The 14,503-nt window shown below is 38.9% G+C and overlaps 1 protein-coding gene across 4 annotated transcripts in view; it reads left to right on the top strand.

Annotated features, from left to right (window-relative positions):
* Positions 1-14,503, top strand: part of adgrb1a (adhesion G protein-coupled receptor B1a) — an 84,963-nt gene that overhangs the window by 58,585 nt on the left and 11,875 nt on the right. For 2 of the 4 annotated variants that reach the window (XM_047811547.1, XM_027149697.2), the window contains exons 19-25: positions 6,319-6,428; positions 7,820-7,922; positions 8,036-8,186; positions 9,023-9,092; positions 9,412-9,478; positions 9,887-9,972; positions 14,372-14,470. In XM_047811547.1, coding sequence (XP_047667503.1) covers positions 6,319-6,428; positions 7,820-7,922; positions 8,036-8,186; positions 9,023-9,092; positions 9,412-9,478; positions 9,887-9,972; positions 14,372-14,470 — 686 coding nt within the window. The remainder of the gene's footprint in view (positions 1-6,318; positions 6,429-7,819; positions 7,923-8,035; positions 8,187-9,022; positions 9,093-9,411; positions 9,479-9,886; positions 9,973-14,371; positions 14,471-14,503) is intronic. The other 2 variants (XM_047811549.1, XM_047811548.1) reach the window with 1 other exon arrangement.

Genomic DNA, 14,503 nt, shown 5'->3' with positions numbered 1-14,503 from the left:
CAGTCGCATTCATTTTTACTGCATGCTTGTATTATATTAGATCTAAAGATTAAATCTAATTAGATTAGATTTTTTCCATATACGATCCAAGAACTCATTGGTTTTCTGATGATTTTCTCCCATTTTGTAAAATGAAAGCTTCACAGTAAATAGACATCCAGATGTGGCCTTTGATAGGTCTTCCTCGTGTCTGTCTCTATTTACAGTCCTGCATAAACATACCATGCTTGGAGTTTAATTTAAAGATTCAAATTTATCAGATTTGCATTAAGTTTGATTAGCAGTATCTTTGGGTGGATTTTTTTCTTCAATGCGATTAGTTATTATTAGACTGGAAACTGCCTCTAAAGCAGTTTGTTCACCAGTTGCCGTGGTAACAGCATGGGCCGCCAAGGCTCTTAAAGCTATACAAGGCACAGTAACGTTCCCTTTATGCTGCTTGGCCCACATAGCCGTTAGGCCGCACAATCTCAATGGGGAAAAATCCCACAATACTATTCATCCCCAAAACACTTCCACTGTATTCATGAATCAAAGATATATTTTTTCCACTGTCTGCATCAAAAGGTTTCTGCATCAACCCGAACACATTTGTCTACATATCTCTATGGATACACTAGTCATTTCAGTCAGCACAGTGCAACTGAAACTGTTTTATACTGCATCAGTTTGGGGTTTGGAATGAATTCAGGCTGCAGTGCTTCGGTGCATGATACAGTATGTCGATACACTAGATGTTCCCTGTCTGTTTCATTTTTATATCATGAACCCGTTACACTTGTAATATTCTACACATAGCTCTAAGTATAACTAAACACTTAGAAATAAACAAATATTAACGTTCAGAATTTTTGCATCTTTGGAATACATTTATTAAAGCATGCAATGAAGAGTCTAAGCTCAGTGTATAACATGTGAGCAGATTGCAACTACAGTATAAACACCGAAACCGAATACAGTATAATAATGTGAGTGTTAAATATTACACTGTGTTGTATAACTGTTTCCCAGCATGCACCATGTTTGTACGCATCATGAGTTAGAGAATCAGAAGTATATACTGTATACTTCCAGTGTGCTGTGTATGTTTTATTTTTGTGTCCCAGATTTGCATTTAGATTATTTTCTCTATCACCAGGTTCTGTATATGTACATTAAGCTTGATCCATGTGTAAAGCCTGTTGAGTCCTGAAGTGTGCTCATTGCCCTCTGTAGGCATCTTGCCCTACCTGGGAAGATGGCAGCAGACTCACTTAGGAGGGTGGCACTTAACTTGTTACATTCCTATTGGTGAAGCATATTGGGCCGTTTTGATCAGTCATGCCACGTGCCAGCAACTCCTTGTCCTGCTTCCTCCTTTTTGGCTCTCTGTCCTGCCCCCCACCACTGCACTGTTAATTATTCCTGCCACTACACTTACCACCTCCTGAATGCTTCAAATGATGTTTCTTCTGTCTGCAACTAACCTCCTACAGATTCAGAATGAAAATGAGCCATCACAAATGGCCAACAGACCTTCTTAATTCATGTCTTTCTCATGTCTATCCCTTTTTACTCCCATCTTGGATGCATGAGGTGGAAATTATAGAGCTAAGTCAGACTTTGGTGCAGTCAGTTATATATTGTGTAACCAGTGGCTCTCGTGTGTGGGCTTGCTTATATGCAAGATGTAATTGAGTTTAATAAGTTATTTTGCCCTGTAGCCTTGCTTTCATAATTGCAGCTGCAGGGGTGGACAAATGATAAATCCATTAGCGATCCAATCGGATACGTTTGAGCTCCAATGTGCTTGATCATTCCCGTGTTTTCGGAGGCGATTAAGTAGCCAAAATCCTTATTCTTATTGATGTTACACAATATATTTGCGCCTTGAACAAAAAACACAAAGGTGCTTTCTTCTTGTCCTTGCATATCAAGTAAAATATGTTATGCAAGGCTGTCTAGAATCTTCAAATTTTCTAGATATGTTTGAATGCGACATAGAATGTAGGAAGCATATATGGTAGATTTGCTTTATTTTGCTTGGATTTGCCAGTGTTTCCATAAAAAAAGGTTTCTGTCATTTGTGTTGTCTAGTACAGTATTGAGGCTCATTACACCACTAGGAAGTGCATTATGGTTAAATGTACATACTACATGAAACCTGTTTTCAGAACTCAATAGGAAGTAAGCATGTTTTTCTTTCTCTGACTGTTAAACCTACAGTACTTGTTCTCTAGTCAAGCATGAAAAAACTAAATGCCCATACACAAAATCTACTTGTCCAAGGTGCCCAGGCTAGTGAGTTTTCCACCTCTGAGCTGTTTTACTTGAGAGTCTATAGAAAGGCACTGAGTGAGATTGAGAATGCTTGAAATAACATGAATCATTGTAATGGCATGTATGTCAATCGTATTCTTTTTCCAATAGGTTCGATAAACTATTAATAGAAGTGGTCTTAAAGATAGCCAACACATCCATAGTTCAAGTGCTAGCACTATTACTTCACTTTACTGCTTCAAAGCATTTGACATTGACTTGCAAAGATCATTGATTCCTAAGAAGGTCTGAGTCATGAAATATTCTTGGCCATATTATTACAAGTGTTGTAGTAATTCATTAACAGACAGTTTACGATTTTTTTTTCCATTCAACTACATCGATCCGATTAATTGCTATTGAGTCACCTGATTAAATGGAAGTTTAGCTTGCATCTCTTTCTACCCATCTGGCCAGGATATTGTATTTTAACACTGTACATGTATGTTGTAATGTGGAAGTTTTAAGGTTTTGGTTGTAGATTTATTGTTCATATTTCCGTACAGAAAACCAATGTGAATCCAGAGTGCGGTTTAAGATTCATTGATGATTAAATTAGATTAGGATTAGGATTGATTAAATTAGATTAGATTAGGATTAACGTTAACATATCCTGTATTACATTTGCCATCTACTTTATTATCTTTATTACACTTACCATCTACTTTATTATCTGCTCATTCATGTACTGTAATTATCCGATCACCAAGTCATGTGGCAGCAACACAATGCATAAAATCATGCAGATGCAGATCAAGAGCTTTAATATTCACATCAAACATGAGAATGTGGGAAAGTTTAAGGGAAAGATATTGGTAACTTTGACCATAGTGTGTATGTTGGTGCCAGACAGGCTGCTTTGTGTCTTTCCAAAACTGAAGATCCACTGGGATTTTCACTTACAGTAGTCTCTAGAGTTTAAACATAATGGTGCGGTGAAAAAAACAACAACTTGGCAGTTCTGTAGGTGGAAATGCCGTGTTGAAGAAAGTGGTCAGAGGAGAATGGCCGGACTGGTTCGAGCTGAAAGAAACTCAACAGTAACTCAAAAACCACTCTTTATAACCATGATGAACAGAAACACAGCACAGAAAATGACATGCTCCTGACTGGGCTAGAACAGAGACCACACTGGGTCCCACTAATGGAAACCAAGAACAGGAATTTGTGGTTACAGGATATTGCGGTTACTCTCTCTCTTTAAAGTTAATACGACTTAAATGCCGTGTTTCATATTACAGAGATACAACAGCATCCTGAAGATTTTACTGAAGTTATAGATCTTTAAGCTTTAAGCTATAGATCTGACATACAAAGCACTGACACTGAGGATTTCACAAAGTAAATGTTTTATACAAAGTAATACAAAGTAATGTTTTATACACACACACACACACACACACACACACACACACACACATATATATATATATATATATATATATATATATATATATATATATATATGTATATATATATAAACTCACAATCAGAAACCTTTCTTTTGTCACATATACATTGCAGCACAGTTTTCTTTAATATCCCAGCTTAGGAAGTTCGGGTCAGAGCACTGGGTTATCCATTATACAGTGTCTCTGGACCAGAGAGGGTTAAGGGCTGGGCCTTGATCACTGTCCTTTTGATCACAAAGCCAGAGCCTTATGACCATATAAGCCACCATACAAGTTTAAAAAAGAAAACTATTGCCCCAGACCTCAGGAAAGTTCTTATGAACTATTTATGCAAAATAAAGTCTGCATTACTTTATTTGTGATGAAGCAATTTCTTTCCCTATTTTCAGCTTCTCTACTGTTGTGGGAGGTCTCCAGTGCATCACAGTGAACAGATCGTGCTGTCATTTTTTATAGTCTTACTGTAATTCCCAAACAAAACTATCATCTGGACCTTCAAAGCTACATTAAAGAAATCAGTCCTTCCATTTAGGGAAGAGGAACATGTTCTGTGTACAAGCCAGTTATTTTGATCTACTGAAGCGTATAATTAAAGATGTGCTGAGCTGGGATTTGCTGTCTTTTCCATTTGGGCATGGCACAGAATGATTTTTGTCTATTATGAACATTGTGTTGATTCTGCATGCCACTGTGGATTTTGTAATGTTCAGGAATCTTTAACACAATCTTTCATTAATATAGTGATGTGTCAAATGAGTGCATAAAAACAAGAAGATTTACAGGGCTTGGGATTGTTTGTAAGGTTGCAACAAAATTGGCCAAGAAAATAAACTTCTTTACGTGTACATTTATAAGAAAAAGGAAATTCGAAAGGAATTGTGAAATCCCTTATCACCGCTAAGAAGTAACCGATCCATAACATGTTATGGTGAATGAATTTTCTGTAGTTTAGCAGCCTAGTTTAAGTCCTTACTTCTGGATTCTACTATATTTTTAAGCCATTTTTAGACAGTTTACTATGAATTGTATATTTGTGTACAGCATGTATAAATGTGATTTTCAGTACAAAGAGAAGAACTCACTGTAGTGTTGATTAATCTAAAGGATTTAATTAACTTCGTTCTGGTTGGCCATCAGACCTGGAGAAGAAACAGGCTATAAACGTATCTAATTATTTGTCTGTGTGCGCGCGTGTGTGTGTGTGTGTGCGTGTGTGCCTGTATGCGTGTATGTGTGCATGTATGTGTGTGTGTGTGTGTGTGTGTGTGTGTGTGTGTGTGTGTGTGTGTGCGTGTGTGCCTGTATGCGTGTATGTGTGCATGTATGTGTGTGTGTGTGTGTGTGTGTCTGTGTGTGTGAAGGTGATTTGCAGCGCCCTGAGGTGTCCTGTCCTTCATGCCACGTGTCTAAGTGCACACGGCATGACCATATCCACTGTCCTCCTTGACCGCACACATAGGACACAGAGTAGCAGCTTTTCCTAAAGTCAGCGTCCTTAGGACATCTGTCATGACTTCATCTGTTGACTTTTTGTCAACATCTGTTCTGCTTTAGGACATCTGCTCATTTTTTTGTGTACTTTTGACCCATTTTTTTTTTTTTACATTTTGGCGAATTAATTAATTCTGTCTGTGTTACAGTATTTCTTTTTAAAACCCAATTTGGTTATTTGTGAATTCCCAGCACCGGCTCCTCCTCCCCTATCACAAGACAGATACCAACCAGACATGATTTGTATAGTTCAGGCTTCCTCCTTCTAACTGCTGCTCATGCTATGTCACAGTGATGCTGAAGATGTGCTGATAAAAGCACATACTGTTCTCTCTAGCATGCATGACCTCATAAAACCCAATGATTGGCTAGTGTCTCTCTGATTGATGGGTGTAAGAATAATGCAGTCCCTCCCACACAGAGAGCATGGCCGTTTTTTGCTCACTTGCAGACTGCTGTGGCATATATTTTCAATTTTCTAAAGATTTAGATAAAAATATATATTAAAGCATTAAATCACAGTGATGTGTTATCTGTAGATAAACAGGCTCTCCTTCTAAATAAGCATATATGCTCTCATCAGTGTTCATCTCATCCAACATCCACTTGGTATCACAGTTTTTAGCAATGAGTAGAAGCACACAGATACAGACAGACCATCAGAACACACTGTAGTCATGTTGAACGCACAAACAGCCACCTTCAGTCGGGTTAATGCTGCATCCACCACTGCAGTGGCCGCTGTTTCTCAACTCCATCACCATGGAAACTGGAGCATCGGCTGCACCAGCATGGAAATGGCGAGATTCGTTTCACAAGGGTGACGGTGGCAGTCGGTTTGCTAAATTTTACTTGCATAGCAGTGTTATGGGCATTTGCAGCAGGATTGTATGTGAGGACTGCCGTGACACTTTTGAGTTTTGGCTCTGGTATCTGTGGCCCTTCAGCAAGCAGCTTCTTACCGAGTCACCTTGAGTTGACCTTGCTCCTCAGCCAGTGCTTCGTGGACAGCACTAATCTCACTGCAGCTGTCTGAAGAGGAAACGAAGACAAACTCGGTGCTATTTAAGCACGCCATTAGCTCTAACACAACCGTCTTTTTTTTTCTCACTGACAGAACATGGATCCATCCAAGAGCCAGCTTCCGTCCGTGACGCTGATTGTGGGCTGTGGGGTGTCCTCGCTCACTCTCCTGCTCCTCATCATCATCTACGTCTCTGTGTGGAGGTACGCAGCAGCATTGAAAAAGGGAGAAAAGGGGCTTATTTTAAGTAGAAAGCAAATGAGATTGAAGTATGTGTATGCGTACAGGCATAGAATAAATGCATGCTAATGTATTTATCACCATGTTCCCTGATCTTCATTCAGGGAAGATCAGGGAATGGACTTGACAAAAAAGATGGAGAAAGCAGATAGTTCACATATATTTGGTATCATCCTTACGGTTAACTAACCTTTCCAGGTAGTAGGTTTTTGTCTTTTTAATTGTATTTAAAATGTTTGAAAATGTAGGAGGATATATATTACATTATATGATGATTGTTGTAGTGCTGCTCTTCAGTATGATCATTGCAAAAGGGTGTAAGTTTAGTGCAGGAATATTTAGCAGGCAAACTGTGGGCCATCCTTCCATTTATATAATCAATAAGGGGAAAATTAACTCAAACATTGGACCGGTGACTAACTTTTCTCCAAATTGTCCGATTTGTAGCTGTACTATACAAGATATGGAAGCTGTACTATGCTATACCATTACAACATCTAAAAATCTAAGCAAAGTGCCCCACAATTAAACCCTGCATTCTTCTTCAGATTTATATGTAAAAGATGCCCACCTGCTAGTGAAGCCCTGACTTATTCATCAAAGTCAAATATTCCTAATTAACAGCTCCAGTCAACCAAAGAACAATCAAACAGCTCAAAGAAAACATGCTGAGAGCACACAGACCAATTTCAGATTTCTGCTGAGTGCGGTGTGAGCGTGCTGGTGAATCGCAGGCATTCACACAGTTTGACGAATGCACAATCGTCGTATAGCCATATTTTTAAGCATGTCATGAAAAAGCTATCAAGACATGCTATGTTTTGCAAATTAGATCATTTTAAGGCTCTTAAATAATCTTAAATAATCATGATTATGTCTGAACACTTTCATGTGAGCTTAAACACATTAAACAACACTGGATATTGTTTGTAAGTCTAAAGGATAATAGCTATAATTATATTTGATCAGAATAAGGCGTATTCATTTAGACTTGGCACACATGTAATCGATTTTTTTATTATGATCCATTCAGAGTATTAAAATGATTTATTATGTCTATAGCACATGCTTGAAAAGAGAAAAACCTGGGATAGAAAACGCAGAGTGATGAAGAAAAACTGTTTGCGTCTTGCGTTACAGAGACACACCTCTGTTTTTGACAACCTTTGCGCTACATAATGTGTCAAGCTGAGCATAAGTCTATTATATCTGAGGACACAATCTCTGTATTAACAATACCTCAAACCTCAGCTCTGAAAAGGGCTGTTTATGAATATCATGATGATATCTGTTGCCTGGATGAGTCATTGTGTGGAGGCTGTATATTTTACTAAGCAATGCTTCTCTTCTGAAGGTACATCCGCTCTGAGCGCTCTGTCATTCTCATTAACTTCTGCCTGTCCATCATCTCCTCTAATGCGCTAATCCTCATTGGTCAGACTCAGACACGAAACAAGGTAAATTCTATACGAAACAAGGAATCGCATGGACGCATACGCATTCATAAAAATACAATTCACTCTACACTCCTTGAAAGCATGTTCTCTTTTTCTCTTCCCCTTCATATCAGGTTGTTTGTACTCTTGTGGCTGCTTTTCTGCACTTCTTCTTTCTCTCCTCCTTCTGTTGGGTTCTGACGGAGGCCTGGCAGTCTTATATGGCTGTGACCGGCCGTTTGAGAAACCGCATCATACGCAAACGCTTCCTCTGCCTGGGATGGGGTGAGCTCTGTCTGTCTGCTCTATATTTAGCTGTCTTTATTGCTGCAATCTTTAGTTAATTTTCTCAGACACAAACTAGGCACTCCATATGTACTCGGGACTGCCAAGCAGACCAGCCTAAGACACTGTTTAATATTCACTGACTGTTTAAACGCACATGTACAGGAGTCACCAGAGAGATGCTGGAGTGGTGGTAGACAGTGTGGACAAGCAATCCAACAATCGAAAACTTGGAGACGAATAGTAGCATAGACTGCATTCTGCTGGGATTAAACCCTCACCCATTTTTCTCTCAGCCACCAGCCAGCTCCTGCTTATTCTGGAAGGAAAGCAACATACACGCAGAGAAAATTCTAACTTTTCTTCATACATGAGGTCACAGACGTGCATGGTTGGCCATTATTTCTGTGATTGATATGGAAGAGAGGGTACATCCTCCCTCCCATCCAGAGAGCATGGCACATTTTGTTTTCTTGGCTCCCAGCAGTCTGTGGCATTGTTGGGAATCAAACTCTCAATTTCCCAAGAGTAGTGCTTTATTTGGACAAATTCTGCCTGAACCAATTGCCTGTTCTAGTCTTGGCTAGAAGTCGTTACTTCTAATGAGTCCAAACTGGATAACAAAGAGGGAAATAGATTGAAATATTTCTGAAAATTGATACATTGGAATGAAGGTGAAAAAACAATAAATGCTTCTGAAGGTTCAGTGTTTTACCATGTTAGCTTTGTGTCTGTGGACAACTTCACTGGACATGCCTGTCTATTATAAAATTAGGCCTACGTATCATTATCCAGTAGATCTGCTATAATAAATCTTCTCTCTTCCTTTTCTTAAGGCTTACCCGCTCTCGTTGTGGCCATATCTGTTGGCTTTACTAAGGCTAAAGGTTATGGTACGGTTAACTAGTAAGTCTACTTTTCAGTTGGTTACACATTTTCACACTTATTCAATAACATAATTAATACATTGAATGTTTCACAAGCATGAAGACTTATTCTGCTTTAATGGATCATACATCTTCTGTCTGATATGACCTTCCTCATTCTGACCATTTCCTCTTCCCTTACCTGTCTGCCTGTTCTTAACCTTTCCTCTCTCTCTCTCTCTCTCTCTCTCTCTCTCTCTCTCTCTCTCTCTCTCTCTCTCTCTCTCTCTCTCTCTCTCTCTCTCTCTCTCTCTCTCTCTCTCTCTCTCGTTTCTTCTTGTTTCCCTCTACCCTGTTAGCTGCTGGCTGTCTCTGGATGGAGGGCTCTTGTACGCATTTGTGGGACCAGCCGCTGCTGTAGTCTTGGTACTTTCTTGGTTCTTGCTTTGCTGTTTGAGAGAGAGAATTCTTCTAAGCTCTTCACCTAGCGAGCTGCTAACGAATTTCAATCCTTCAGGGCAGGCAATGAGATTTTTGTAAGGGACAGATAAGCAAAATAGACAACCTTTGTTTTCTTATCAATAGTAACCCTTGAATTAGCTAAAGAGCCAAAAGGCCTGCAGCACAGTACTGTATCTGTTGGAAACCATTTACGGATTTAGGTGTCTGTTTTCAACAGAACAGCATAGACTAATCGCTATAATTGAATCTAAAAAAAAGTTAATATCTGCTTTGTGTAATCATGTTTGGTGCCTGTTATTTTATTTCTTTATTTATCAGTGAGAGTGTTTTGTCTTTGCATGTCCATTCACCTCTATGTTCTCTTTTCTCCAGGTTAACATGGTTATCGGAATTCTGGTTTTTAACAAACTGGTGTCCAAAGACGGCATTACTGATATGAAACTGAAGGAGAGGGCAGGGTATGCCTCATATCATACATCCATCAAAGCAGCAGAGCATATAGGCTCAGTAGCCAGGCCTCTGCCTCTCTCCCTGCAAAGTCTGCACACAGGAAAAGTGGATTAGTCACTGATCTAGTCAAAGAGTTGACTGGGATAGGCAAAGGATAAAGAGGAAAGACAGCCAGAGTGAAAGAGAGAATAACGATAGCGATCAAAACGAAAATATGCATCATTTGTTCTAGCAAAGCAATAAAAATGATTTAATGGTAGAAGGCTAAAGTATAAAGGTAGACAAAAGACATCAGGAAGTAAGAGGGAAGAGACAGGGGAGGAATCAGAGAGGACTGGCTGTTGATCCTGTCAAAAGCAACATAGCACACCTATAACAGCCTTGTATTCCTTTGATTTTTGGTTTGTTTATTTTTAATCTGTATCCTCAGCTTCTCTTCATTTCTTGGTTGTGCTGTTTGTAGTATATATTTTGCCTTTTTTTTTTTTTTGGTTATCGGAATGGTTGTTTAAAGGAAAGCAGTCAAGCCCAGCAAAGGCAAACATAAAACAATAATTCTCTAACATTTCATATATCTAATCAATATAGTTCTGCCTTAGCAGTTTTCCCATTACCTTTCATTGATTAAAACAAGTTTTAAATCATTTAACTTAAAGGGGCAACTGATCACAATATGAAGTGAGAATTGTTATTATATAGCAGTAACTATGCTGTAGTGCTCTATGGATTAGTAATATTGTCTAACCTTTTGCTTGTTGTGGTCAAGGGTCATTAATACCATAAATGAATAATCAGGTACTCCCATAGTCATTTATGTTCTAGCATTTACTGTATTGTTGACAGTGGACTGCTATTTCTGATATTTCTTTCCTTTCCTGGGCACCTGCTTAGGCTTGCGTGCAGGCCGCTGCGTGCTCATCACTGCCATTGTTTCTGCATCCAGCAGCTTCATGTTTCTCCTTTCATTTTATTTTTTTATTTTGTTAATTCTTTTTCAGAACATAAATGTGCATGTCTATGCAATGGTATTTATGACAGATTTATTTATTTATTTATTGTTTGTTTGTTTGTTTATTTATTTGTGTCAGGGTTACCACAGCATCCCCCTTTGCTCCCACTCAGGGCTAATCTTTCTGCTCACTTAGGCACTGATTGGCACAGACTAAGGCCCCTCTGATCACTTTGATACTTTGGATAATGTCAATATTACTACATCTTGGTAGGGTTCTTAGATTCATTCTCAGACTTTTTCCACAGTCCATTTGACAGATTAAGTGGCTCTCAAGGCTTTGATTTGATTACTCAAAATTTAGCTATGTCAAATTAAAGAATGCAAATGAATCCAGAAGTGAGACAAGGAATTACATTTAAATGAATCTCTCTCTCTCTCTCTCTCTCTCTCTCTCTCTCTCTCTCTCTCTCTCTCTCTCTCTCTCTCTCTCTCTCTCTCTCTCTCTCTCTCCCCCCTGTTTTTCTTTCTCTCCCTGTTTCTCCTTCTCTCCTTCCTGCTCTGTGTATGTGTGTGTCGTTGAGTTTCAGAAGAACATCTATTTCTTTAAAGGCTCCCTTTCCCCTTCTGTCTCTCCCTTGGCCTCACCGAGGTTCAAATCCATAGCATGCTTAATTAAAATAAGGAATGTGTGTTGCGCATAACTAAACACTAGTGCAAATCCTGCACATTGCTAGGGTACTAACACCTCAGAGATTTGGCAATTTAGGTTGGGATTTTTTTTTTAATTTTTTTTAAAGGATGTTTTAGAAAAGGCCAGACTAATGAAATGCACTTTTGCCGTACAGAGCTGAAGGTGAATATTATTGTTAGGCATATTATTATTAGGTGGTTTCAATTGCAACACTAGCATGTGGACCAGAAAGGATTTCTCAAAGACACCTACAATTTTTATAGAATTTATTTTGGCATTTAAAACTGCTACACCAACACAGAAGAAAGGCATGCTAAAAAAACAACAACAACGTTTTACATATACAGTAGCAAGCAAACGATTGAATTGTTGTAGAAAAGTGCAGACTTGAGCAGAGGTCATCAGCTGGTATTTCAGAAGAAAATAAAAAAAATATTAGTGAAGCTGATATGTGTATAAAAATAATCCAGTCACCAGCATTTGTGTAAATTATATAGCATGAGGCAGCTCATAATACCAGCAGCTAGCTTCAGGACTAGAGATATTAGATTCGAAACAGGAGAGTTTTCATTTAGAGCATGCATGGCATGGCTTATACAGTGAAAAATTGACAGTGAAATAGTTTGTGTACACCTTGCCAGTCACAACCATAGATGATTTTTGAATATTACAGATTTAATCTCCCTCTGCTATAATCATAACCTCCACTTTTCTGGAAAGGTTTGCCACTAGATTTTTGAAGATTTGCCCATTCAGCCACAAGAGCCTTACTGAGCTCAGGTACTGATGTCTGGAGGGGAGAGGGCTGGCACACAGTCAGCATTCCAATTCAGCCCAAAAGTGTTCAGTGGGGTTAAAATTGGGGTTTTGTACAGGCCACTCGAGTTCTCACATCAAACTTTGGCAAATCATCTTTAAGGACTTGTGCACAGAGGCATTGTCATGCTGGAACAGGTTTGGGTCCTTTAGTTCCACTGAAAGAGAAATTTTATTTCTATAGCATAGACTTATTTTACAATTGTGAAAATAATTTACAATATACTACACATATATAGTGTGCTTCCAGCATTGGGGAAATAGTTAGAAGACGGACCACATGTGGGTGTGATGGTCAGGTCCACAAACGTTTGGGTACGTAGTGTATGTTTACAAGATAAATGATGATACTATTCAGTCATATCGGTTAATTTTTATAAACAAGGAATGTAACTATAATTGTACTATATTTATTTCAGTATTCCTGGACAAGAGAAGTCTGTATGAATTTATCATCATTGTTAGTTCATGTTTAATATTCATTTTCTATTGAAAACAGCTATAATACACACCTACAAGACCTGCTGGAAGCTAAATGTAGTTGCAGAAGAGTAGTTACCCAGACCGGTTTACATGACTTTAAGTGGATGAAGCTTCTGTTGACTTCTTTAAAATCTAGCTTTAAGAGTTGCAGGGTGGAGAGAGGACGCGTATGTTACCTAACTGTAAAACAGGACAACACAAGATGAAGACAGGAAAAGTGCTGTGTATTAGAGTTGATCAGCAGTGTGCTCCTGCAGTAAAGCTGTGCTTCTGAAGTGCCTGTAGCCATTCACCATAAAGACTAGTAAAATGACCTTGTAATTCACAAAAACACTGATTGCTTTTTAATATCACTGCCTGCAGCTACCTTTTATTGGTTGGATTGGCCTTTAGCATGGAATTGGATTTTTGATATTATGTGGGGTTTAATCTACATGTCTGCCAGCTGCAGGATCGATTCACTGGCCGTGAGGCCAGCCATGTCTTGCTGATGGCTTTAATTGCTATATTGCAGGTAGCCATTTTGTGTCTGTGGACAACAGTATGAATCACAAGCAAGCAGCATTTTTCAGATAAGAGATTTGTACATAATTTTCTTTGTTTAGTTCAATTTGTGAACATGCCAGCCTCTGGAGATGTTTAGAGTGACCTGATTGTGTTAAATACACGTGGTGCACTATAGTTGTGCAAAGCATTCTGAGTGCAGCGATCCGAAGTACTGTATACTCATATGTAGATGGTGGAGTATCAATGGAAGGTCCTCATTAAGATAACACAAACGGGTTTGTGTGTGCATGTGGGTAAAACTGTATGTCCTGGTGGAGGTCAAATGTCCCCAAAAAGATAGGAATACCTGACAGGTTAGACTTTGATTGGACATTTGGCTAGTCCCAAAGATCAAAACATTATGTGAAAGGGACATTTTGTTACTGAGGTTATGGCTAGGGTTAGATTTCAGTGTCAGCATAACTTTAATTAGCTCTATAATAATGTAAATGGAAGGAAAGGAAGTGAGTGCGTGCGTGCGTGTGTGCGTGCGTGCGTGCGTGTGTTTAATGTATGGTATTAGCATGACTGAGGAGTGTATGTGTGTAAGGTCTTATCTGCTTACGAGCTCAGACTGAGGTGAAGACAGTCTCAATATTATGCACAGAGCACCTCAGATTGAAATAAACCAATGCATCAAATAATTAACATCAGTAATAGATATGTAACCATAAATAATGGCAGACACACAGTAATGAAACATAATCCAGTGTAGTTCACCGCCTCACCCATGTTCCACATCTGGAATCAGGCCAATTAATATAAAATAACAACAAAAAAGTGTCATTTCCTCTGTCCCTTAAACACACCCCATAGCCCTGACAGAGAGCTGGAAAGGGGATTCTGTGGCCAAAGGTTCAGTGTGTGTATGTATGTTAGTGAATGTGTGTATTTTCAGTGTGTTGATTTGACTTTGCAGTCAGATGACAGTGCCACTGTACAATATGACGCTCAAATGTGCCAAGTGCGGAGTTATCTCGTCGGCCGACCTTTCTACCACAGCTACCAGTAATGCCATGTTAGTCCTGCTAATTACTTACCAATTCTCTAC

Source organism: Tachysurus fulvidraco, chromosome 3 (assembly GCF_022655615.1).
Source record: "Tachysurus fulvidraco isolate hzauxx_2018 chromosome 3, HZAU_PFXX_2.0, whole genome shotgun sequence".
Lineage (NCBI taxonomy): Eukaryota > Metazoa > Chordata > Actinopteri > Siluriformes > Bagridae > Tachysurus > Tachysurus fulvidraco.
This window is presented reverse-complemented; position numbering and strand designations above follow the sequence as displayed.